This window comes from Chionomys nivalis, chromosome 7, assembly GCF_950005125.1.
Source record: "Chionomys nivalis chromosome 7, mChiNiv1.1, whole genome shotgun sequence".
NCBI lineage: Eukaryota > Metazoa > Chordata > Mammalia > Rodentia > Cricetidae > Chionomys > Chionomys nivalis.
This window is the reverse complement of record NC_080092.1, coordinates 42,353,617-42,377,867: the sequence shown is the minus strand read 5'-3', so window position 1 is coordinate 42,377,867 and position 24,251 is coordinate 42,353,617. Positions and strand designations below refer to the sequence as shown.

The following is a 24,251-nucleotide window of genomic DNA, read 5'->3' as shown; positions in this document are numbered from 1 at the left end:
ATATACATACACAAAATGTGCATACAAACACAAATAAAAAAAATTTTTTCAGAAAGGCTGACAAGGACTGGAAAGATGGTCCAGCAGATAAAAGTATTGGGGTTTTGTTCCCAGTACCCACAAGACAGCTCACAACCAGTTCCAGGAGATCCAATGCTCTTTTCTTGCTTCCATGGACACCAGACATGTAAGTGACATACAGATACACATGCAGGCAAAACATTAGGCACACAAAATAAAAAATTTTAATTAAAAAAAGGAGCAAGATGGCTCACTGTATGAACCTGGTGCCAAGACTGAAGCCTGAGTTTGGAAGCCATGTGACGGAAGGGAGGAAAAAGCCACCACCTTCTGTTGTGGCATACACACTACCGCACAATGCGTACACCTACCACTCCACCCACACAGATAATAAATAAATGAGGTGCTGGAAAGATGGCTCAGTGGTTCCAAACATATATTGCTGTTCCCAGAGGACCTAAGTTCTACTTCCAGCATCCATGGTGGGCTGCTGTCAACAGCCTTTAAGTCTGGTTCTAGGAGATCCAACCTTTTGGCCTTTTGCAGGGCATCTTGACTCATACTCAAAGATGCACAAATAACAAAAACAAAACAAATCTTTAAAGAAATGACACACACCCCAAAGGACTATGTTCTAGTTCTCAGGAATATGCAACATTACATGACAATGCTGACACACACTGGGGAATGACGTGAACAAACTGAAGTGCTCAAGTCTTGCTGGTAGAATGTCAAATGGCACCGTCTCTGTAGGAAGTTGGCAGTTCCTTAGAATGGTAAACAGAGACTTAGCATCTAATCAGCACTTTTACTTGTATGTATATGCCCAAAGTAGAAGAAAACAGGAACTCAGAAACTCACACAACTACATTCATAGCAGTACAACTTCGATCAGCCAAAGATGAAAGCAACCCAAGAGTCCCTTCACTGACATGATGGACATTTGTTTAAATGATGCACAGATATGCAACGTAGAATTTAGTAATAAATGAAAGCTCTAGCCTAATAATAGTGGTTGTGCCGGATGGTTTTATGTCAACTTGGCACAAAGTAAACTCAGCTGAGAGGAAGGAACCTCAACTGAAAAAAGGTCTCTACATGATTTGGCTGAAGGCAAGCCTGTTGGGTGCTTTCCTCATTAGGGATTAATGTGGGAGGGCCTAGTCCATTGTATGTGGTGCCATACCTGGACTAATGGTTCTGGGTTCTATAAAAAAGCAGGCTGAGCAAGCCAGTAAGGTATACTCTTCCATGGCCTCTATATCAGTTCCTACCTGCAGGTTCCTGCCCTGACTGCCTCTGATGATGAACTGTGATATGGAAGCATAAGTGAAACAAACCCTTTTCTGCCAAAACTGCTTTTGGTTAGTCATCACAGCAACAGAGACCCTCATTAAGATGTGATGCATACTTCTAACTCGGTACCTAGGAGGTAGATTCTAGATGTAAGCTAGTGAAACCCTGTCTCAGCCAAAGAAACCTTCCTATGCATGCACTGATAGGAGTGCCTCCTCAAAGCATGTTGCTAAGTGAGATGCCAGATACAAAAGTCAGACATTATAGGATTATGAAAAGTTTTAAAAATTCACCCAAAAACAGAATTACTAAAAGCCACCAACAAAGAATTTGAATTGATCTAGGCTAGGGTTACTCAGCAAGGAATTGTGTTCTTTTTTTTTTTTTTTTGGTTGAGACAGGTTTTCTCTGTAGCTTTGCAGTCTGTTCTGGAACTAGCTCTTTAGACCAGGCTGGCCTCAAACTCAGAGATCCTCCTGCCTCTGCCTCCGCCTCCCGAGTGCTGGGATTAAAGGTGTGCGCCACCACTGCCCGGCTTCCATTTTATTTTTTAATCTTTTTTGTTTTATGAGACAGGATTTCTCTATATAACAGTACTGAACTCACTCTGTAGATCAGGCTGGCCTCAAACTCACAGAAATTTGCCTGCCTCTGCTTCCCAAGTGCAAAGGCGTGTGCTACTACTGCCCCATTTTATTTTATTTAACTTTTTATTATTGATGTGTGTGAGCCTGTGTGAATTTATGTGTACTACATATGTGCAGGTACTTGGAAGAAAAGGTTATTAGGTCACCTGGAACTAGAGTTACAGGCAGTTGTAAGCTGTCATGTGAGACCTGGGATCTAAACCTGGGTCCCTTGGAAGAGCATGAAGTACTCTTAACTGCCGAGCCATCTCTTCAGACCACAGTGTTCCACTTTCAGAGAAGAAATAATGCGCTTCCTGGTATAGCTAACCCTCACAGTACAGCAAGAAGGCATGAGAGTACCCTAAAAGATGGCAAAAGTTAGCACTTGAGGTGGCCCTTCTGATCACAGCACTGGAGGGACATAAGGCAGGGAGGTGAATTTTCATGGCCTCTCGCTCGTCAGACCAAGATCAAGTGCATAATAGGCAGTGCCAGCTGGTAATTGCGAAGGTCACACTGTCTATAAGAGATGACATTAGAATTACTGCTAAATTTGTGAGGAATAACTATAAAACAATCAGGATTATTTTAAGTGCAGGACTGCCTACAAGTATAGACTGGGTGCTGCTTAATGTTAGAACACTTACCTAGCATGTACAAGGTCCTAGGTTCCAACCCACGTAAGATTACGTCTCTAGAGTCTGTCTGTCTGTCTGTTCTCTCTCGAATACACACACATTTAGAAATAAGACTAGAAAGATGGCTTAGCGGTTAAGAGAACTTGTCGGTCTTACAGAAGATTCAGGTTTGGTTCTCAGCACCCGCAGTGGCTCACAACCATCCCCAACTCCAGCTCCTGAGGATCCGATGCCCTCTTCTGACCTCTGTAGGCACCAGGTACACATGTGGTATACATATATGTATGCAGATAATACATTCATACACATTAAATAAAAAAGTTTAACTTTTTAACAGTATTTAGAAATGTTATTATTATTATTTTTTAACACAATATCCACTTTCATTTCACTACTTCACTCAATAGGTTAGAAAGAATCCCTGTTCTGTGTGAGATCATCTTAATGGCCTTGATACAAAGAGTACACAGAATATGGAATTTGGACAGAGGGAGAGAGAGAATCTCTTTTAGATGTTATGGCTGGAGTTGAGGGCAACTTTTGCTGCATCACCAGCCTTGGGGTCCTTACCATTCTGAACTCCGATGGTAGTAGTAGCCCTCTATGGAGGCTGCTGACTTCTGAAAGCAGATGTAATAGAAGCCAGCAAAGGAAGCACCGCTGATGTCTTTGATTGTGTGGTCCGGGACAAGGAACTGCTCCTGCACACAGATATGGGAGCAGTCAATACCTTCCCTTTCAGTAAGACAGCAGAGGATAAGGACTGCTAGAATAAAGGTCTCTGCCTGGTTTTGGGGTGGTGCTCATATGTTACTACAGTGTCCTACCTACATCACTGTACCCACAGGATCAGCCACTCAGAGGAGGGATCATCACTGGAGATCAAACAGACCAATTAAAACTACTTTTCTGTCTACTTGTCTGCCTACCTACCTCTTGGAGACCACTTGACAGAATAATCTGGAAATACATTTCAGTCTGGTTTCCAGGAACTGGACTGGGTTCTGATTGCCTCTAGTAATGAGTCACATCTATTGCACTCTGTGCTCATTCTGAGGTGAGAGTCCCTGTGACACCTCACCAAAGCTCTGCCCTGGTCAAAGTCACAAGAACAGCACCATCTGTGCCAGATACACCACAAAGACAGGCAATCTGCCATCTGTGAAAGGCTCATATTCCCTGGGAGATGGGGTCTCAGGTAAACCAAAATTCAACGGGAGTGACTCTAAGAGAAATTGTTTGGAGACAACTCTAACAAACTGTTTTAATTTACTTTCCAGTGCTAGGATGAAACCCAGGACTTTGAGTACACTTGACAAATGTTCTAGCACAAACTATACTCCCAAGCCTTTTTCAGCTTTTTTCTGCCTTACTCAACCTTCAAAGTTCATTTTAAAGTTTAATTTAGGACTGAAGTCTAGCTCAGTGGTAGAATACTTGCCTACTATCTGCAAAGTCTGCTGAGGGAAAAAATTAATCTAAACATTAATCCTAGTGCTTTAAAGGGTTAATTGGCATGTTTCCAACACTACAGCAGGCTGGGGAGGTAGGCTTAGTATGTGCTAGTGTGGGTAGAGAGATAAGCTCAGTATGTGCTGGATAGCAGAGTAGGCTGGATGGATCAACAGACACGGGGTGGCAGAAGGGGCTAGAAAGGGAAGTTCACTGTGTGCTTGCCTGTGATTGTCTGGTGAGGAAATGCTATCCCACTTTTCAACGGATCAGCCACACAAAGCACAGACAGCAAGCGACCACTTTAGATGTCTGGTCTTTATGAAATCTGTGGCCTACTCAAGTAGCTTTCTTTATTTTATATGCATTGGTGTTTTGCCTGCCTGTGTGTCTGTGTGAGGGTGTCGGATCCCCTGAAACTACGGTTGCAGACAGCTGTGAGCTGCCATATGGGTGCTGGGAATTGAACTCTCCTAGGCCTCTGGAAGGGCAGCTACTGCTTTTAACTGCTGATCCATCTCTCCATCCCCCTCAAGTAGCTTTCTTTCTCCTCACAGACCAGGTAATGGGGACTTGAGGTGGTTGGGTGTTCCCAAAGTTCTTTCAAAACTTGTTTCATGCTTTGCATTCCTGTGGCTGTAGACAGCATACTGCCCTAGCAGAGAAGCATAGGACTCTCAAGAAAAAGGCCAATCCACTGAAGGACTAGAGGGAGCCAAGGGTCAGGGAGGGAAGAACTTGTGCTTCATTCCTGGCTTCTCATTTCCTGAGCACTGGGTAGAGGATGTGGCTGGAGAGCAAGTCACTCTGACAGCATTTAGCTCGTGGTAGGGTAGGACGCAGTGATGACTGAGTCCGAGGAGAGTTGCCCTGACTCCCCAGAACATGGGCTGACTCATCCTGGAGTTTCACAGGATTCTTGTGTAGAACGACGGGAAGAGGACACTGGGTCAGGGGTGTCTACTGGAACGAATATACCCACTGCCCACTAAACAGCACGACTAGCTTACTCAGGTATGCTCTGCAGCCACCACAGCACTGCTGTCTACAAGGGTGTAGGGACCTTGCCATTTAGACACATGTGATAAGGGAAGGCATAATCTGCAAGAGGAGTGTGTGTGGGTGTTCTAGGACCTGGCATGTGGGAGTTTGGGGAGATGGCCTGGGCAGAACCTTACCTTCCACCTCATGAAGACATAATCCCCGTTTTTCAGTTCTTCATAATCAAAGTCATCTGAATTAAATGATTTTGCATACTGATAAAAAGCCAGAAACTTGCCCTAAAAACAAAACAAAAGAGTCTCAGTGACCCATTAACATGAGGAAAGGTGGGTGCCTGAGGACCATGACACCTGAAAAGGACAAGTAAATGGACAAGGCACTACTAGATTGTGTGCCCAGTGAGCACAGCAAGAGGGAAAAGTCAAAGGTGGGAATGGGCGCAGTTCTAGAACACCCTACTATCAGATGGATTAGTGAGATTTCAGCAAAGCAATAGAGTAGCGCTGGTCATGGCTACTTTAATCCCCAAACTCAGGAAGCAGGCAGATTATCTGTGAATTTGAGGCCTGCCTGGTCTACATAGTGAGTTCCAGGACAGCGAGGACTACATAATAAGACTCTGTCTCAAAAACAAAAACAAAAAACAAAAAGAAAATACAGAAGGGCAAGGAGAGTCATGGTGAGTCCCAGCACTAAGGAGGTTGGAGAATCAAGAATTCCAGGTTATTTTCAGCTATACAGGGAGGTTAAAGCCCGTCTAGACTACATAAGACTATGCTAAAAAACAAAAATAGTGCTGGACATGGAGGAGTGCACTTTTAATCCCAGGACTGGGGAGGCAGTCTACAGGTTCTCTGAGTTTGAGGTCAGCCTGATCTACATAGCAAGTCAGGGATAAATACAGAGATCAAGTCTCACCCAAACAAAAGACAAACTCACAAACAGGCCTGAGGAGATGGCTCAGTTAGTAAAGGCCAAGGATGGTGGTGTGTACCTAGAATGCTAGAGCTGCTCGCAGCTTAGTGAGACTCTGCCTCCAAACTGTGCAGAACTACAGAGGAAGACATCTGGTGTTGACTTCTGGCGGTGTGTGCATGCACACCCTCCAACACACGTAAGGAGACACTGGTTTGTTTTTTTAGTTTTAGTGCATACATCATAAAAAATAAACTGAAAAGCAAAGATTAGGACTGGAGAGTTTGCTCAGTGGTTAAGGGCACTTGTTGCTGGTTCCCAGCACTCACACACATACATGTAGGCAAAATACTCATACAGATAAAGTAATAAATCTAAAAACAAAACAAAAACAAAAAACAAAGAGTCAGTCTGAGCCACATCAGAGGAGTGGGTATAGGAAAGCCAGTGCTTGTGTTATAACATCGGGTTTGTGCCAGTTACTCAGGTAGCAACTGAAAAGGGGCAATATATGTATATGCTGTCATCTCTTGGTACCTGCAGAGGATGGATTCCAGAATCCTGTACAGATACCAAAATTCCCAGACACTCAAGTCCCTTAGATAACATGCCTTAATCTGTATGTGGCCTATATACATTATCCTTCTATAGACTTTCAATTGTCTCTAGGAAGCTGGGATGCAGTGGGGATGCTTGTAGACAGTTGTACTGTACTGTGCAGAAAAAAAGTGAAAATAAAACAGCTTGTGTGTGCTGAGTAGAGACACACTTTTTTCTTTTCTTAGTTTTTTGAGGCACGGTCTCTCTGTGTAGCCCTGGCTGTCCTGGAACTCACTCTGTAGCCCAGGCTAGCCTTCACTCACAGAGATCTCCAACTGTTTCTGCCTCCCAAGTACTGGGATTAAAGGTATGCACCACCACCAATTGGATTTTTTTTTTTTCTTTTTTAAAGGGTTTTTTAAAGTATAGCCCTGTCTGGTCTGGAACTCACTACATAAATCAGGCTAGCCTCAAACTCACATTAATCTGCCTGCTTCTGCCTCCAGAGTGTTGAAATTAAAGGCATATACCACCATGCCTGGCAATATATTTTTTTAAAGTTTTATTTTATGTGCATGGGTGTTTTACTTACATATATATAGGTATGTGCACCATGTGTGTGCCAAGGAGGTCAGAAGAGGGTAGGCAGGCCCTAGAACTGGAGTTACAGATAGTTGCAAGCTGTCACATGAGTGCTGGGAACAAAATCTGAATCTTTTGGAAGAATAGTATGTGCCCTTAACTACTAAGCCATCTCCAGTTTGAGGCAGAGTATTTCTTACTAACATTTTCTTGTACTATGCAGGAGAATTAATGAGTTACTGCTCACAAACAGTTTCATCCTACAGTCATTTGAATACACAAAGTGCAAACTCATGGATACAAAAGGACCCAAAAGAGGACCAAGACACAGTACCTGTCTTAGTGCTATTCATTGCTATTACAGATTTTTTTTCTTTCTAGCTTGTTTTTTCAAAGCACTATAATATAGCTTGATATGCTAAGTCATAAATCTTGTCATGAAGAGGTGAAACATAGGGAATCCTGACCGCGACGCCAGCTGTAAGTGTTGCTAACAGGTAAGTCTGGGAGGCAACAGCACGTCTAACTCTGGACTGCAGCAGGGAAATGGCAGCACAGGCAGTTTACGCACACTGTGAACTCAAGGTAAACAAAGCAAGACCGTATCTCAAAAACAAAACCAGCTGGGCATGGTGACATACACTAGTTATTGCAGCTCTTGGGAGGCTGAGCAAGAGGATCACCTAGATTTTCAAGCCAGTCTGGGTTACAGAGGAAGATACTACCTCAAAACAAACAAACACCCCTCTCCACAATAGTTGACTAAGCCAAAGGCCAGTGTGACAGGATGAAAAGCAAATTTCTGAAGATATAAGATGGGTAAAGACCCAAATATAAACCAGGGAAAAGACCCCAGGGCGGTGGCTCTAGGCTGTTCTGACATGCTCATCAATGGGAATAGCACATGTGACTGCTAAGGACAGGGAATTTCTCAAGAGTGTCTGAATGGTATGTAGGTTAGGTCTATTAGGATGAACAGAAAGAAGCAATGCACTCTGCCCTTGCTGGGCTCGTGAACAACATCCCCATTGCAGGCCATCCAGAACATGAGAGGCAACTGCTACCCATTTCATGGGGTTTCACCATACAGAGGTGACTGAAAGGAACAGTAGATAAAAGATGACAGAATAGGGACACCACCCAGGTTCTAACAGTCACACAGAGCAGTACACAGACCTGAAGGACTGTTCTCATCACCTGGTATTTATGAGCAGGGTTGGCAGACCTGAGGCAACTGTGGCTTGGGTTTTAATTAACTCCTGCTGGGCCCCAGGTCTAGGCCTGCTACTCTATGGATGTCTTCTGCTGCCCAGGGCAGAGCACAGCCTCACTCACCCAGTGTTTCCGATCGACATCTTCATCCGCATCCCACTTGCGAGTTAAGAAAGGGTGTTTTTTGCTTATTATTTCTCCTTCAAAGAAGGTTGTAAGGGTCGGATATTCCTACAGCAAAAGCAAATATCCAAGTAAGACATTAAATGTGAATTTCTGGTTGTTTTTGTTTGTAGTATGCGGGGATCTAAACCCAGGGGTCCCTGCACTCCCACTAAGCTACACACCCAGACCCTGAATGAGCATATACTTTGGTCCTACTGATGGGACCTAAGACGTCAGGCCACCCGACATGTGCTCTTGTCTCCTGCCTACTTCACCTTTCAGAGATAACAAATCTTACTATAACTTCTTTCTTTCTTTCTTTCTTTCTTTCTTTCTTTCTTTCTTTCTTTCTTTCTTTCTTTCTTTCCTTTCTTTCCTTTCTTTCCTTTCTTTCCTTTTTTCTTTTTTGAGACAGGGTTTCTTTGTGCAGCTCTGGCTGTCCTGGAACTCAATCTGTAGATCAGGCTGGCCTCGAACTCAGAGATCCACCTGCCTCCTGAGTGCTGGGATTAGCCACCACAGCCTGGCTCCCATTCCATTTCTTAACAGTGAGATTTAAAATACACAAATCTAACATCCTTCAAAACCTCAAACTCCTACACTAACAGTACTGAGCTGGGTTTCTAATACAGATATGTATGTACACAACCTGAAGAAATAAGATGGGAGAGTTTCCTAAATGGAAATCTAATCCATGTTAAAAAACTACACTAATCCATCTTTGGGAAGGACTATATAAGCCAGGAAGTCCAAAAGATATTTTGCTTAAAAGGGAATGATTCTATGCCGAGTTCTTAAACACTTTAGGCAGCATGTGAAGGTAACTATAATACACTCCCCCAAATACAGTAAATGACAATGAATTGGATTCATCATAGTCAGAAGTTACCAAAAAGAATCATTATTTCTTGGGGAAGGCACAGGAATCCTGAACACTTGAATATATAGTGAAATTTAGGATAATTTAGAAATACATGCTGGGCGATGGTGGCACACGCCTTTAATCGCAGCACTCGGGAGGCAGAGGCAGGCGGATCTCTGTGAGTTCGAGGCCAGCCTGGTCTACAAGAGCTAGTTCCAGGACAGGCTCCAAAGCTACAGAGAAACCTTGTCTCGAAAAACAAAACAAAAACATCAACAACAACAAAAAAACCAAACATAAACACACACACACTCACAAACCAGAAAAACACCACCAGAAGGAAGGTTATTTGAAAGAGGAGTCAGCACCTTTAATCCCAGCACTTGGGAGGCAGAGGCAGGTGGATCTCTGTGAGTTTGAGACCAGCCTGGTCTACAGAGCAAGTTCCAGGACAGCCAGGACTGTTACACAGAGAAACCCTGTCTAGAAAAACCAAAAAGAAGAGAAAGAGGAGACAGGGAGGGAGACCAAACAGGTGCAGGTCAACTAGTATGTCAATTATGAGTAAACAGGTTGGAAAGATGGCTCAGAGGTTAAGAGCACTGGCTGCTTTTCCAAAGGTCCTGAGTTTAATTCCCAGCAACCACATGGTAGCTCACAACTCTCTACAGTGGGGGTCTGATGCCCTCTTCTGGCATGCAAGCATACATGCAGATAGAACACTGATACATTAAAAAGAAAAAAAAAAAAAAGAGTAGCCTGGTGGCAGTCGTGCACATGCCTTTAATCCCAGCACTTGGGAGGCAGAGGTAGATGGATCTCTGAGTTCGAGGCCAGCCTGGTCTACAAAGAAAGTTCCAGGACAGGCTCCAAAACTACACACTGAAATGTGTCTTGAACATCCACTGTCCCCCGCTTAAAAAAAAAAAAAAAAAAAAAAAAAAGAGTGAACCGACACTCTTGCTCTTATATTAGTCTTAGGAATTTGGCTAGTGTGGTCTGCATTTCTGCTTCCAACCTCAGCCTGACCTTCCAAATCCAACTAAGGGTGAAAACAAGGCTTTACCACCATCTCCCCTTCAAAGCTGGGCTCCCAGATACCCTCCATACTGTTGGGATTTTAGGGAACAGTCCCTCTCCCTGCTGATGGCTATCTCAGAAATGCAAAGATAGCACAATTTATACCTATTCTTTACAAATCTGATGTTCCAGTCCAAACAGTGCCCAAACAGTAAAGCTGTGCTGTGTTAGTGAATGTGTAGCAAATAACCTCAAATTTAACTTTTAACACTTCACATTCCATACACAAAAAGTCAACGATTAACTAAACAAACCACTTAGGTAGTTTAATCCAAATAAACTATATAGTTGACATTTTATTATTTTACTTTTGAGACAGCATCTTTCTGTGTAGCCTGGCTGTCCTAGAACTTGCAATGGAGATCAGGCTGGCCTGGAACTCAAAGAGATTCACTTCCCTCTGCCTCCCAGATACATCTGATACTTTAACAATTATAAGAAAGCATAAGAACAATAAATATAGAAACAAAACTCTATCAGCTTGTTACAGTTCTCTGCACCAGTCTAATTATGGTTACAACATACTAAGATCATAATTTGATAAGGTATCAGTTGCACAACTCTGTGACTATACCAAAAACTCATCATGAATTACACACTTTTTCCAGGTGTGCTCCTGCACACCTGTTACCCTAGCGCTGAGGAGTCTAAGGCAGAAGGATCATGAGTTAGAGGCTAGTCTGAGCTATAATAATGAGATCTAAATACAATAGGGCTATGGTGTAATGTCTGCTTCAAATACCAGAGAAATTTGCATTTTAAAAGGATGAAATGTGAGCCAGGAGTAGTGGCAGCGCAGTGGCAAGCGCCTTTAATCCCAGCACACATGAGGCAGAGGTAGGTGGATCTTTCTGAGTTCAAGGCCAATCTGATCTACATAAGTGAGTTCCAGGACAGCCAGATCTGCATAGTGAGACCTGTCAAAATAAAACAAAGAGATGAAATACCTGGTGTGTTAAGTCTGTTTATAAAGCTATAATGTGGTACTAGAGAATACAAAGCATCCTGTGGCCTGCTGAGGCCTTAGCACCATATGTTACCTTTTACTAAATGCCCCACACAAGAATGGCACACCTCTGTGCTGTACCTGGACGGACTACTTTGGAAGGACACGTGCCCAGTAAGGCCTCTCTGCCTACAGATCCGAGATGTGCCAGGAAAGATGAATCCCTGTGAGCTGGCCCAAGTACAAGGTCATGCTGGCACCCTCCCTCAGGGAAGAGCTTCCCTCCCTAGGGAAACTTGCTCTGGGAAGAACTCTTAGCTGTCAGCGCTTTTGTGTACCGTTCCCAGATTTATGAGCTACTTCAATTTCTTAGCAGTTTCCTACAACCCAACTGATTGGCTTTGAGGGTCTTTGTTAAAATATCCTACAATAGTACATATTTTGTTAGTCTTTTATGTTAAAGAGATATGCTCTGTACTCCATGAACCAACGCACTGGCTGCCTTATTAACTGAGCAAGCACATCCTGTTTCAGCACATATTTTCTCCTAGGACAAGTCAAGAGTTTTTTTGGGGGGGAAGGCGGGGAGCTTTGTTTTGCTATCACTTCTGTCCTTCTCTGATTGGATATGTTTCTAGAGATGGGGAAGATACCTTCTGTTTGAATAATAAACTTCCCAGGGACTCCTCCTCCCAGCTTCTAGCACAGACAAGCAGAAGACGAGGCTCTGTGGGACAGACACCATAGCAGCACTCCATCCACATCTGGGTCGCAATGCCATCTACAACTTACTTTAACATGTCCCTACTTGGATGAGTTATCTGACAAAGCAGAGCAGTAGCTTTTTACTTTCCTTTAAGCCAAAGCTGAAAGGAAGAGACTTGAGAAATTAAAGGTCACAAATTCAGAAAAGGGCTGAGTGAAGTTTGCAGGCTCTGTTCACCCCTGCCCCCTCCTGCTAGTCAATCAGAACTATATGAAGCAATAAAAGCCATGAGCAATGCGGTTATGCCTACACTTCTGGCAGGGAACTAACTCAGTGACCAGTTAGGCATCCTTCTTCTTCCCATTAGGCCACGAATGGAAAAGATCTATCTTCTAAATCTCAAGAGTCTAGTCACCAGGCTGAAAACTAGACTCTTGTTTTTCACTGTTCCAATGAACCACCAGATCCATCCATCCATCCATCCATCCATCCATCCATCCATCCATCCATCCATCCATCCATCCAAGTTTTCTGAAATAGGGTTTCTCCATGTAACCCTGGCTGTCCTAGAACTCATTCTGTAGACTAGACTGGTCTTAGAGAGAGCTCTGTCTGTCTCTCCCTCCCAGTGCTGGGATTAAAGGCATGCACCACCACAACTGGTTGAACCACAGGACTTAAATAACTTCAAAACTTTACTTTTGTATAATTAATTGATGACAATCTCAAAGACTGTTAAAGTTATGATCAGGGTGGATGCTGTATTATTTATTATTTTTCTTTATGCACATGCATGCGCACATATGCCACACGTGTGTAATTGTCTATGGGGTCCAGAAAAGGGTGTTGGGAGTCCCTGGAGCTGGAGATAGCAGTGTGTGAGCTATCTGATGTGGGTCCTGGGAGGCATGCCTCGTTATCTGCAAGAGCAGTAAATACTCTTAACTGCTGAACTATCTCTCTGGCTCTCTTTCCTTATTTTTCCAAGACTTCTGTGTCTGTGAGTGTGTACACACATTTACATAGGTTTGTGTGTTTATAGGCTAAAAGAGGATATCGGCCATCCTCTTCTCCCACTTTCTACATAGTCCTTTGAGGCAGAATCTCTTCCTGAACCTGGAGTTGATGTTTTCTTGGCTAGGCTGGAAACGAGCAAGCTCCAGTGATGACTGGGTCTCTGCCTAAGTTAGAGATGGGTTTATAAAAGTACACTGAAGTACTGGGGAGATGACTCAGTGGTTAAGTAACTCAGATTGCTCTTCCAGAGGTACTAAGTTCAATTCCCTCCACCCATAGGGTGGCTCACAATCATCTATAGTTGTGTCTACAACTGTAATTCTATGGGACCTGATACCTGTACATGGTGTGCAGATGTACATGTAGACAAAACACCCATATATGTAAAATAAATACACCTTTAAAAAAGTGCCCTGGATACAGCTTATTATATGGATGTTGTGATCTGAAATCTGGTCAGCAAGCACTTTTGGCTGCTGAGTCATCGTCATCTTTCCAGTCCATATAAGTCTTTTTTTTTTTTTTAAAAAAAAAGATTTATTTATTATGTATACAACATTCTGCCTCGATGTATGTCCGCACGCTAGAGGAGGGCGCCAGATCTCAGCACAGATGGTTGTGAGCCATGTGGTCGCTGGGAATTGAACTCAGGACCTCTGGAAGAGCAACCAGTGCTCTTAACTTCTGAGCCATCTCTCCAGCCCCATATAAGTCTTCTTAAAAAGGATTAAGACTGCTAGGCATGGTGGCGCATAGCTGTAATCTTAGCACTCCAGGGGCTGAGACAGTGTAACTCAAGTTTGAGGCCAACCTGGGCTATTCTGTCTCAAAAAACAATCATAAGAAATGACTAATCAAGATAGACGATAGTGGTGCACACTTTTAATCCCAGCACTAGGGAGGCAGAGGCAGGTGGATCTCTGTGAGTTCAAAACCAGTCTGGTCCACAGAGCAAGTCCCAGGACAAGCACCAAAGCTACATAAAAATGCTGTCTTGGAAAACAAACAAACAAACAAACAAAAGACTAATCAATCATGCTGTGATCAGTAAAGGATGTGGGTGCAGCTCAGCTGAGTGTATGCTAAGATTCTTCATTTCATCCGAGTTCCATACCCAGGACCAAAGTGGAAAACTGTGACTATGTACATTTGCAAATGAACAGACAAAACTACAGTATTATGGGCCTCGTGGTCAAAGCATTTCAGTGTGGGACTGCTGTTCTGAACTACATAAGCTACGAGGCAAGCCACTACTTTCCCGCTCTAGATCTGGCAATAAGCACTTACCTCTGTAAGGCCTTTAATCTTCAGGTACCCACAAAGGTAAGAGTTACCTGTGTCCACGTGCTGTAAAAAAAAGGATACAGTGTTATAAATGAACTGACTGGTTATAAATAAAAGCACCCTGGGGTGCTTCAGAAATTCTTCAAGGCCAGAGCAGGGAGGCCTAGTGGTCAGCTTGTGCCTGGCACAATCCAAGCCTCAGGTGCCTTTGGTACCTTCAATTCTGACTGATAATAAAAATTATCTCAGGGGCTAGAGAAATGGCTCAGTTGTTAAAAGCACTTGCTGTTCTTCCAGAGGATCCAAGCTGAGATGCCAGCACCCACATCAGGTGACTCACGACCACCAGTACCTCCAGTTCTAGGGCAGCAATCACCTTTTAGCCTCCATTGGCACCTGCATTCATGCGTACATACCCACATGCAGAATACATAAACGATATTAAAAATAAATCTTAAAAATATTATCCCAGGTTTCTCTTACTTTGGCCAAATATTTCAAAAGTGATGTGCTTTCGGGAGTAGCCAGCCCACTCGCTCACTTCCTGTACACTTCTCACTCACCTGCATTCTTTGTGCACTGGGAGACACAATGGCCCTCTCCACCTGCATACCTAGTCATCTCTAACCCTAAATGTCTACTTCTCTGCTAGTCAGTCACTGGCTTGGGAGACCTATTCCTGCTGCTATTGACCCTAGGCATCATCTTGAATTATTTCCTTATAAAATGAGCAAGCAGGGGGCTGGAGAGATGGCTCAGTGGTTAAGAGCATTGCCTGCTCTTCCAAAGGTCCTGAGTTCAATTCCCAGCAACCACATGATGGCTCACAACCATCTGTAAAGAGGTCTGGCACCCTCTTCTGGCCTTCAGGCATACACACAGACAGAATATTGTATAATAAATAAATAAATAATAAAAAGAGCAAGCAGTACATTTGGGAATACCATCTTAGAAAGAGTTAGAAGGAATAAATTTTAATTATGAACCAAAATGCCACCCAACATATTGCGAATGCCAGCTTGGCCTAGTTCATAAACAGAACTGTTTGTTTGTTTTTTCAATATAGGGTTTCTCTGTTTAACAGCTCTAGCTGTCCTGGAACTCACTCTGTATATCAGGCTGGCCTCAAACTCAGAGATCCATCTACGTCCACTTCCAGAGTGTGGGATTGAAGGCATGCACCACCACTGCCCAGCTTGACTTACTTTCCTTTCTTTCTTTCCTTCCTTCCTTCCTTTCTTTCTTGACAGGGTATCATCATATAGTCCTGGGTGGCTACCCTCAAATTCACAGAAATTCACCTGCCTCTGCCTCCCAAGTGCTGGAATTAAAGGTGTGTGCCACTATACCTGACTTGGACTTGTATTTCTTTTTATGTGTGTGAGTGTTTTGCCCACATGTACGTCTCTATACCATATGCATGCCTGATGTCTGTGGAGGCCAAAAAAAAGCTGTTGGATCCCCTGGAACTGGAGTTACAGACAGTTGTGAGCTGCCATGTGGGTGTTGGGACTCAAACCTGGGTTGTCTGGAGGAGCAGCAGTGCTTTTAACTGCTGAGCCATCTCTGTAGTCCCTGGACTTGTGTTTCTTAATACAGTCAGGAGACCAAGACAAGGGAAAGGGGCACAGGAGATTTTAAGGCTTAGCTGCCATAGGCCATTGGTTGCCCAAACTCCACCAGATGTCTACTCAACAACTTCTTTTTTTTAATTATGCTTGCAGGGATGGCACCTACCTTGTTCATAAGACCTGGCCATTATTAGTGGATCTAAAGCATGAAGGGACCCCATCACCTGTGAGCCATTGGTGTAGGGGTGAGTGACTCAGTTCTGGCCAATAAGAATAGAAATCTTCTGAGTGCTTAGGAAGGAGTATTAGCATTTGAATGGTCATATGAGGAACAAGTATCTCTTCCTTTCCCTCATGCTGGGAACAATGACAAACAGCGTTTGGTCTAAGGACAGGTACCAAGAGATCAGAAAGAGAAATAGACCAGGAAATGCTAAGGATGGCAGCCCAGAAGAGACGGAACCAACCCAGCAGAGGCCCTGGAGTCAAGTAGTAACATCAGACAGTAGGTGAGACGGGGTCTCACAAAGCTCAGGCTGGCCTCAAACTCTATGCAGTAGAGGAAGACATTAATTTCTGATCCTCCTGAATGCTGGATTACATGTGTGCACCATCATGCTTGCTTGGTGTGGTGCTTGTCGTGAAACAGGGCTTTCTGCATAGTAGGCAAGCATTTTATCGGCTGAGATGCATCCCCAGCACTGTGCATACTATTTAGAAATGCGATCTAGATGCTTGGAGCTGGAAGCATACCAACTTGTAAATCTCACCCCAATCCACACACAATTGTCCCAAATGGGCAGAGTTTCAGAGTTCATGACTTAAAGTGACTCTAATTATGATAAACTCTGAAATTGCCTATTAACTTCTGAATTAAAGCAAAACAAAGTACAGAGGTACGGGGGGGTACATGGAGAACTTTATGTTAAGTAAGGTCTCACTTTAAAAAAACTGAAAGTTTTGAGGCAGTTATTTTAAGAAAAGATTTATTTTTTAATTATATCTATGTGTCTATATGTGTGTATGTGCACACGAGAAAGGCCAGAGGTGTCACAGCCTCCTGCAGTTGTAGCTACAAGAATTTGTGAGCTGCATGACAGGAGTATTGGGAATTGAACTCGGGTCCTCTATAAGAGCAGGATGAGCTCTTAATTACTGAGCCATCTTTTTCCAGCCCGACCTATCAGCTTTGGGGATTTACTTCCATCTCTAACACAAATCAATTTTTTTTATTATTTTTTTTTAATTTTTTTATTTTTCGAGACAGGGTTTCTCCGTAGCTTTTGGGGCCTGTCCTGGAACTAGCTCTTGTAGACCAGGCTGGCCTCGAACTCACAGAGATCCGCCTGCCTCTGCCTCCCGAGTGCTGGGATTAAAGGCGTGCGCCACCACCGCCCGGCTCACAAATCAAATATTAAGGCAGTCCTTAAGAACTGTAATGAACCTAGTCAGCCAGACGATGTCAGCACCAAAGCAATGAGGTACCAATGAAGCCGAATGGGCTGTCATATCTTGGTACTGGCATCAAAAGTAATCCATGAGAAACTGCCTAAGTATTTCAGCATCTTCACTTGCTGGTCTTAGCACTGGAATTAGATAGCACACCTGGTTCACACTCACATGGTTCAGCAAAAGAGAAAAGAAAAAAAGGAAAAGATTTTATTAATGAAACGAATACTCTGAGCCTGAGGCCTTAAATCTCACTTTTGTGGTTCTTTATAGAACTCAACAGTTTGTGGTTTTCAGTGCTAAAGGCTATCAAATGGAAGAAATACTTGCTAGTAAGATTAAAAACTGAAGTGTAAATTTCTTCACATCCGCATGTTCAACAATCAGAATTTCTATTTGGCCTCTACTCAACCACATCTTTCCCATTCTGCCCAAACTGATTTTAATGATGATGAGTGAACTAAAATTACCTGACTGGCACATATTCCCAACAACCAAGGGACCAGCATTTCAATGTGAAAGATAACAAGGCAAATGTTTAGCAAAGAGGCCTCTCAGTACAACCATGTCCAATAGCTGCTCTTTTTAAGTACTCCTTTCAGAGACCTGGGCTTCATACTACTGGTGACTTACAGGATGGCACAGAGGGAACAGTTACAGTAAGAGCTGGGGGGAAAGATCGTGTTAGAACCCTGCATATATTTTCAGGAACTGCTATACTAGAGTTTATTTTATTTCAAAATAAAAGATGTTCTAGGGCAGCAGTTTTCAACCTGTAGGGCACAACCCCACAGTGGTCACATACCAGATATCCTACATATTAGACATTTATATTATGATTCATAACAGTAGTAAAATTACAAAGTAGCAACAAAAACAATTTTGTGGTTGGGGGGTCACAACATAGGAACTGTATTAAAGGGTAACAGCATTAGGAAGGTTGAGACAACCGCTCCCGGGGTTGTCAATACAGCTCAGTTGGCTATGCAAGTATGAATCTGAAGTTGGATTCCTACTATATACTAAGAGCCAGGTGAGGTAGGTCACAGCTGTAATCCCAGCGCTGGGGAGGCTGACACAAGCCAATCCCTGGAATTCCCTGGCAGTTAGTCTAGCCAATCAGTGAGAGTTCCTGTCTCAAAAAATAAGGTGGAAAGCAATAGAGGAAGGCACCTGATATAGACCTCTGATGTTCAGGTACATAAGCACACAGCATACATGCACTCACAGACGCATGTGTACATACCTCACTGTGCTGAAAGGACAATGAAAGATATCCATCTTCTGGAACATTTATAGTAAGACTGTGAGATATCATTCCACATCCACTGAAACAACTATCATCAAAGGAATTTGTAAAGATGTGAAGTTGGAACCCACACATGCTGCCAGTGGAAATGTAAAACAGTGTAACCACTTTTAAAGCCACTGGTTGTCTGCTAAAATATTAACCCTAGAGATACTATAAACCCAGCAATTCTACCTCTAGGTATCTATATCTACTCAAGGAAAATGAAAACACATGTGCACATAAAAACTTCTACACAGCTGGCTTGGTGGTACATACTTATATAGTCTCAGTACTTGGGACAGCTAAAATGAGAAGCTCACTTGAAGTTAGGGGTTCAAAGCTAACCTAGGCAATATAGAGATCCACACCTCAAAAACAAACAAGAAACCTGTATATGAATACTCACAAGAGCATTAGTTATATTAGCCCCAAAGTAGAAAGAATCTAAAAGTTTGTCAACTGACCAATGACTAAACAAAACACAGGCAATGTTTTACAATAGGCAGCAACGGAAAGTACTGCAATGTGCTGAGATACAGATGAGCCCTGAATACGTTGTTAAAGACGCCAGTCATGAAAGGAAAAACAACTGTGGGATTCTATTTATACATGTTCATAATAGGTAAAAGGTGAATCAAGGTTTTTGTTTGACTGTTTCTGAGAAAGGCTCTCATTCTGGAGATGAGGCTAATAGCATCCTCTGACCTCAGACTCTGAGTTTAAGAATTATAGGTGAGGGGGCTGGAGAGATGGCTCAGAGGTTAAGAGTATTGCCTGCTCTTCCAAAGGTCTTGAGTTCAATTCCCAGCAACCACATGGTGGCTCACAACCATCTGTAATGGGGTCTGCTGCCCTCTTCTGGCCTTCAGGCATACACACAAACAGAATATTGTATACATAATAAATAAATAAATATTTAAAAAAAAAAAGAATTATAGGTGAATACTACCAAACTTGGTCTCAGAAGTAAATCTGAAGAAAAAGATGCCCAGGATTGTTGTGTGTTTGTGTGTATATGTGTGTGTGTGCACGCACACACGTTTTGTGATGCTAGCGGGTATGAAGTTTCTTTTGGGGGCAATAAAATATGTTCTAAAATCAGGTGATAGTTGCACAACTGCAAATATCCTAGAAGCCATTAAGTATACACCCTGAATAGGTAAACAGTATGGTATGTGGATTATACCTCAAGAAAAGTACTTAAGAACAAGAAGTATACTTTTCATTGATCTGACTTCAGAGTCCATGCCTTTAACTACCACATTATTCTGCTTCCTAAAAATATTTTAAACTAAACAAACAAGAAAAGCAGGAAAGAGGTTGAATTATGAAAACAACTGTTCTCAGAAGGCTGAGACTAAGAAACTAGCCTTGGCAAGGAGATTAGGTAATATAACAATCCCATGCCTCTGCCTGATCATCATGACAAATGAGCTCACTGATCTAGATGTGGGGAGCATTCCCTGGCAGGACCACCAGCTGCCCCAACAGAAGCCATTTGACCTAAGGATTTGGGCTACCTGACGCCTATCAACCATGTCCCAAACTCAATCACTATTTCTATTGGTTCACAGGGCCCTGGCAACTACAAGGTAGGAAACACCACACACATAACAGGAACACATTCCTCTGACACATAGTTGCTCTGCCCCAGCTGTTACCTATTATATCAGAAACCAGCAAGTGGGCATAAATTCAGGACCATTCCAAACATGAGTCATGAAGGGAACTCAGTTCCAGAATTTTATGATTAGTTGAATGAATTAAAAACAAAAAAGTCTGACTTTTCCATACTATATTATCACATTTTAAAGAGGAAAAAAATTATTATCACAGTAGGTAATGAGGATTGAAATAGCTCAGCCAGTTTTCCAATTACAATAAATATACTTCATGACAGAACTCTATGGGACAAATTGCATTTAATAAGAGGACATTTTTCCCAGTCAAAAACGTGAGAGAATTATTCCCACAAGGGGTAGGGGAAAGGGCTTATGGGTGTGCTACAGTCAGGAGACACTCTCAGGCCTTTGGAGAGGGAAGTCTACTTGCTCAAAAGAAACCAAGACAGGAAATGAGAGTAAAGGGTGCACATCTCTCTGGGACCCCGAGGCAGCATGCACCTCTGAACCTCTAAAAGGACTTTCAAGGAACACGATTTGGGGAACAGCCTAGGAGGTGGCATTAAGAAAATGCTCACAAGATGGGAGGAGGGAATAGGTCTTCAGGCAGGCAGTTTAATACCCAGAAAGAATACAATTGTGGGGAGAGGAGATAAAAGAAAATATCCACCTCCACCAGTCTCCTTTGGCTGGGAAAAGCTTCAAGGGAGAGGGAAGAAGGATTTGGGCAGGGAAGGAAAGGCCCAGAGTATATGAAGCTGAAGTTTCAAAGTTGTTCAGGGACTGCCAGTAGACAGCCAGTACTCAGATATCCAGGTCAAATAGGGGGAGGCAAGTGGACAAAAAACAAAACTGGGTTAGATTTCCCAGTACTTGGGCATCTGAGGCAGGGAGGAAATTCTGGAGCTGTGTAGATAAAAATCAGCCACACTGAAGCCAGCAACAGCAACCAGCTAGACCAAGGTGCGAGGTCTGGGGAGAGGCCAGGGGGACTGCCAGGGAAGGGAAGTGGCCACAGAGCAGGGTAGGGTGAGAGTCTGGGGCAGGAAGCCTAGCATGGGGGCGGTTGACTGATTAGGCTATGTACTGATTCAGGCAGGGTTTTGGTCCTGGAAGGCCTCAGGAGGCACAGTCCTAACACTAAGTGGTGCAGCTGGAGATAGCTGGGTGTGAGTAACTGGTCTTCGGGGAGCCAAGGGCCGAGCAATGCAATGGGGTGTCTCAGCCAATGAAGGGAGGTTGTCCACCCCGCCCCCGCCTCCCCGAAGGCGGTGGGCTGGTTGAATTCTCCAAAGGAACAAGGTCCCTGGCTCTAAGGATGGAGTGGTGGTCGGGGGACAACCTTCATTCTGGGAGAATCTGACGCTGGTCGCCACCGGGAGGGTACTGAGTTTGGGGAAGGATCCGACAGGGACTGGTGGGAGGGCCGGCTCGGTGTAGGGAAGACAGGACTTGAGAAGAACCGACGCAGGTTAAAGGACAGCTAGTCATAGGGGTGCTTCCGGATCCCAAGCGGGCGGGTCAAAGGCTCCCAAGTGTGGGACAGTCTTCGGGGTCTGTCGGAAGCTGGCCGCTACAGGCTCTGGGTCTAGGGGTGGGTTAGGGCTAGGGTTCGAGAGTGTGACATCAGCTGGGTAGGTCCCGGTGGGAGGCGCCGGGTGCAGGAGGCCCCGGCAGCGAGGGCCTGGTTCGCGGCTGAGGGCTCGAGGAGCCCAGGGCAGGCCCGGCCCGTGAGTGCCGCGAGGAGGCCCTCGGGCCCGGCCTGGCCCCCCGGCGCTCACCTGCAGCACCACCTCTACGTCGTACGAGTTCCCCTTGCTCTTCTGGTGGCCGCGGAACTTGGAGCCGCTGTAGAGCAGGCTGGTGGCCACGCCGGGCTGCTGGGTGTTGATGGGCGGCGGCGGGATGAGTGAGGCCGCGGATGTGGCTGAGGCACCCGCCGGCGGGGGACACTCGGTGCGGACCGGCATCGCGGGGTCCCCCGGAGCCAGGGCTGGGGGAGGGGGAAGGAACCGCCGCTGCCGCGCGGGAGTCGAGGCTGCGGGGAGGGCGGACCCGGGCGCGCACGCGCGGGGGAGGGGCTCGGGGAACCACCCGCCCGCTGCCGGCCGACCGAGGGCTCGTGTCGCCACCCGGACCCGGGACCCGCTAGGAGAGCCTCCCTGTCCTGAGCTGCGCCCCCTTCCCACTTGCCCTTGCGTGCACACACACACACGCGCGCGCACACACTCACACGCACACACACACTCACACATACAAACACACACACAAACACACACACACACTGCTGCTTCCAATTGGCGCGGGCGCGCCGGAGAGGCGGGAGCAAACTCAAGCGGCGCTTCCGCTTATTGGCGGGCGGAGGGAGCACGTGGCGCCGTTCACGAACGACCCTCTGGGACTTGTAGTCCCCGGCCCCCCCCCCCCCCCCCGCAGCGCGGCATGGAGGGGGCGGGGCGAGCACGCTTGTGATGCTGACTGACGGGGGCGGGGAGGAGTGCGCAGGAGGCGTGCGGTGGCGACGGCGCCCTGTAGGTGTCATGAGGAAGATGGCGGCGTGCAGAGGAAGCTGAGGGCTTTGAGCTCGTGGTGAGAGGTTTCCGTACAGTTGCAGCGAAGGGTTTGGGGACCCCTTCTCCCTATTCTTGTTCGCTGTCTTGACGTATGCGTTCACCCAGGCCCCTGGGCATGATGTGGCGGATCTACCCCCGGCTGAGGGACCGGGGACGTGGTCTCTTGAGCCGGTCTTCTAGTGACCCCACCGCCTCAGTGTGGCCAAGGCCAACTCCGCGGCCTCCGGCCAGGGCCTACGTACCACCAACAGGTGAGGCCGGACGTGCGTTACCTTTTGGTTAGGTGTCAAATCTACCTCACGAGGTGGAGGATTTCTGCCGTGCAGTGCGGGCTGACTGAGGCAGGGTTCAGGCCCATGAGGATATTTAGAGCAATGGAGTGGTTTCAGGTTGGAAAATGACATCCAGACCAATGAGGGATGACCTTAGAGGACAGCGAGATCTTGGGCTCTTGTGGTTTTCTCAATTTTCTTTTTGTTTGTTTTTCGAGACAGGGTTTCTCTGTGTAGTCCGAGTCTTGGAACTTTCTCTGTAGACCATACTGGCCTTGAACTCAGAGATCCTCCTGCCTCTGCCTCTGTGCTGGGATTGAAGGCGTGCGGGTGTCTTCTTTGATTTCCAAGGTCACAGAGCAGACTGGTTGAGGTCCGGGGAAGGCAAAGCCCGGCCTGACTGCCTTGTGTCCCCAGCACCCAGCATAAGAGTTGGCACAGAACAGGCGGGCCTTGAATCCTCCACCCCACACACTTTCCTTGAGGGCTCACAGGCCCTCTGCCCTAGTGCTGTGCTACACCCCCTGCATTCTCTGAAGCCTCCTTTCTCGAAGGACGAGTTCAGGCTGAGCGTCTTTCACCTCCTGAGGACTGTAATAAGCCTGAAAGAAGGTTATTTCATTGCTTCTGGGGAGAGACTTTTAAGAGTGAACTTCACTCCAGTGATGAAAAGTGGTGGCGGTCCGCTTTCCTCCGCTTAGTTGTTTTGTGTTGAGGGCTTGTGGCCTCACCTGAGGGACAGGCACCGATACAGTATACAGGGTACAGTATGTTTACTAAACAGTAGTTTTAGTGCACGGCGATACAGAGGCTCTGAGGAAACACAAAGAATTCCCTTCTGTCTTGAGCATGTTCGGGGTCTTGGTCGATAAGGGAGTTAAACTGGGACTTGGCAGATGAGTGAAGGGTTCAGTGACAAAAAGAAGTGGAGGAACATGTCCTGAGGTGACAGCAGGCTGTTAAGAGATCTTGCTGCAACACTGCCCACATTAAGAAACAGAATCCCATAGGCAGTTTGGCACTGGGTTTCGAGTATAAACCTGGGGTCGGTTGTTGCTAGACTTCAGAGGTACTGTGGTCTCAGGCATGTGTGATGTTGCCTTCTTTGGTGATCGGAGGCTTAAGA

General features: G+C 45.2%; 2 protein-coding genes across 8 annotated transcripts in view; one reads left to right on the top strand and one right to left on the bottom strand.

The window, feature by feature from the left end:
* Positions 1 to 22,534, bottom strand: part of Gid4 (GID complex subunit 4 homolog) — a 27,827-nt gene extending 5,293 nt beyond the window's left edge. Inside the window, exons 1-5 of the mRNA XM_057773882.1 lie at positions 22,062 to 22,534; positions 14,351 to 14,410; positions 8,411 to 8,518; positions 5,215 to 5,316; positions 3,155 to 3,285 (exon numbers count right to left, since the gene is read on the bottom strand). Of these exons, the coding sequence (XP_057629865.1) occupies positions 3,155 to 3,285; positions 5,215 to 5,316; positions 8,411 to 8,518; positions 14,351 to 14,410; positions 22,062 to 22,250 (590 nt within the window). The 5' untranslated portion in view covers positions 22,251 to 22,534. The remainder of the gene's footprint in view (positions 1 to 3,154; positions 3,286 to 5,214; positions 5,317 to 8,410; positions 8,519 to 14,350; positions 14,411 to 22,061) is intronic.
* Positions 21,379 to 24,251, top strand: part of Atpaf2 (ATP synthase mitochondrial F1 complex assembly factor 2) — a 23,463-nt gene continuing 20,590 nt past the window's right edge. For 2 of the 7 annotated variants that reach the window (XR_009057383.1, XM_057773877.1), the window contains exon 1: positions 22,806 to 23,104. Coding sequence is in view for 3 of the 7 variants with exons in the window: in XM_057773877.1 (XP_057629860.1) it covers positions 22,945 to 23,104 (160 nt within the window). In the remaining 4 variants the exon portion in view is untranslated. Of the gene's footprint in view, positions 21,450 to 21,636; positions 21,664 to 22,788; positions 23,105 to 24,251 lie in introns of those variants that run through there. The other 5 variants (XM_057773876.1, XM_057773879.1, XM_057773880.1 and 2 more) reach the window with 5 other exon arrangements.